The 1592-nt window shown below is 48.3% G+C and overlaps 1 protein-coding gene across 1 annotated transcript in view; it reads right to left on the minus strand.

The window, feature by feature from the left end:
* The window catches only part of GEMIN5 (gem (nuclear organelle) associated protein 5), a gene marked incomplete at its 5' end in the record, with an annotated part of 15983 nt that extends 14484 nt beyond the window's left edge, over positions 1-1499 (minus strand). Inside the window, 3 exon segments of the mRNA XM_010011153.1 lie at positions 1-19; positions 515-696; positions 1345-1499. The exon segment at positions 1-19 is cut by the window's left edge and continues 21 nt beyond it. Coding sequence (XP_010009455.1) covers positions 1-19; positions 515-696; positions 1345-1499 — 356 coding nt within the window.
* Positions 1500-1592: the final 93 nt, after the last annotated feature.

Consider the following 1592-nt stretch of genomic DNA (forward strand, 5'->3'; position numbering starts at 1 on the left):
CACCATGCCATCCTTGTAGCTAAAAGCAGAGATAAAAATTAAGGAAGAGATTCTTGGCTCCTTGTGGAATAATACCTGAGTCAGTTTCCAAGCTCTTTACTAGGATCACCATCATAGTATTACAGAGAAACCAAATCACAAGCCACAAGGGGACGAGCACTAGACTAATGGTCCAGGGGAGCTCCATATAGCACTGCCTTTTCAAGAACCAGTACATCTGGCTTCAAGAATGACAGCAATTCATTAGTAATACAGCTTTCAGTCAAGTCTAATTAAAAAAGTACAGTTCTAAGACACTTCAGAGCAGCAAACCAAACCTGGGCCCTTACACTGCTCTGGATTTCTGTGTGGCAGGTCCACCAAATCTGAATGTTATTTCTTACTTGCTGCGTACCAGAGAAAAAACCCCAACCATCAAAACCTCTTCAAATTAACCTTACAACCGTGTAGCAAAAATTCACAGTAAGGTTCTTGCAGAAGAAGAATGCAAAACAGAAACTTCATCAATATTTACCCAATTGCCACCAGGTTTTCATGATGAGGAGAACAACTGAGACAGAAAACTGTCCGAGGCTCTGGGAAGAACTGCTGGCTGTCACTTCTGTTGTACCAGTAACAAACAATGACACCTTTTTCATCACCAGACACAATCAGATCTTTCACAAGAGGCGACCAGTGCAACGCTGAGATCGCGTTCTGAAGAGAAGAGGATTGAATACATTTCAAACCTGTCCTGCCATCATCTAACACATAATAACAGCTAAAAAATCATCTACAGGTACTCCCCAGCATTAGCTTAGTTTGTTCTAAAGGGTTTCAGTTCTTCTGGGCAGTAGCATTTGTTGATATGGAGTCCTGAGTCAAGATAACTGTTCAAATGCCAGTTCTTGGTCTGTCCTCTGTGGAACAGCAACTTGCTGAACAGATTTTAAGGGAGCTGGGTTAAGTGCAATGAGTACACCTGCAATCACATGCGCTTACTGAGGCTTTGAGGGTAACCAACAGTTTATTAAGGTGATGTAACAGCACTGCTGGCCTAAGGCTACAACAAAAAACTTACCAGAAGCATTCAATGGGTTTTATTTCATTGGTTTTGAAGCCATAAATTCACAGACTGGTTTGTGTTGGGAGGGAACTTAGACCTCATCCAGTTCAATCCCTGCCACGGCAGGGACACCTTCCATAAAGCAGGTTGCTCCAAGCCCCTGTGTCCAACCTGGCCTTGAACACTGCCAGGGATGGGGCAGCCACAGCTTCTCTGGTTAAATTCACCCGTGGTTACCTCGCCCTGTGTGCAAGACCTGAACGTCCCTCCCCACGCCGTGGTCCCCGGGGACACCCCACCTGGTGCCGACTGTGCTCCACCACCGGAGCCAGGACCTCCGTGTCCCAGATTTTGACGCTCCCGTCGTCGGAGCTGGTGGCGCAGAGGCTGCTCTGCCCGGGGCAGTGGCAAAACGCGAACCCGGAGATCCTCTCCGTGTGCCCGATGAGCTCCCCTGCACCGACACACAGAGACCACCATGAGACCCCGGTGAGCGCACGGCATCCTCTCCTCAGCATCCCCCCCCTCCACGGGTCCGAGCGGCACC

Source organism: Nestor notabilis, unplaced genomic scaffold (genome assembly GCF_000696875.1).
Source record: "Nestor notabilis isolate BGI_N333 unplaced genomic scaffold, ASM69687v1 scaffold8823, whole genome shotgun sequence".
In the NCBI taxonomy this organism is placed as follows: Eukaryota; Metazoa; Chordata; class Aves; order Psittaciformes; family Psittacidae; genus Nestor; species Nestor notabilis.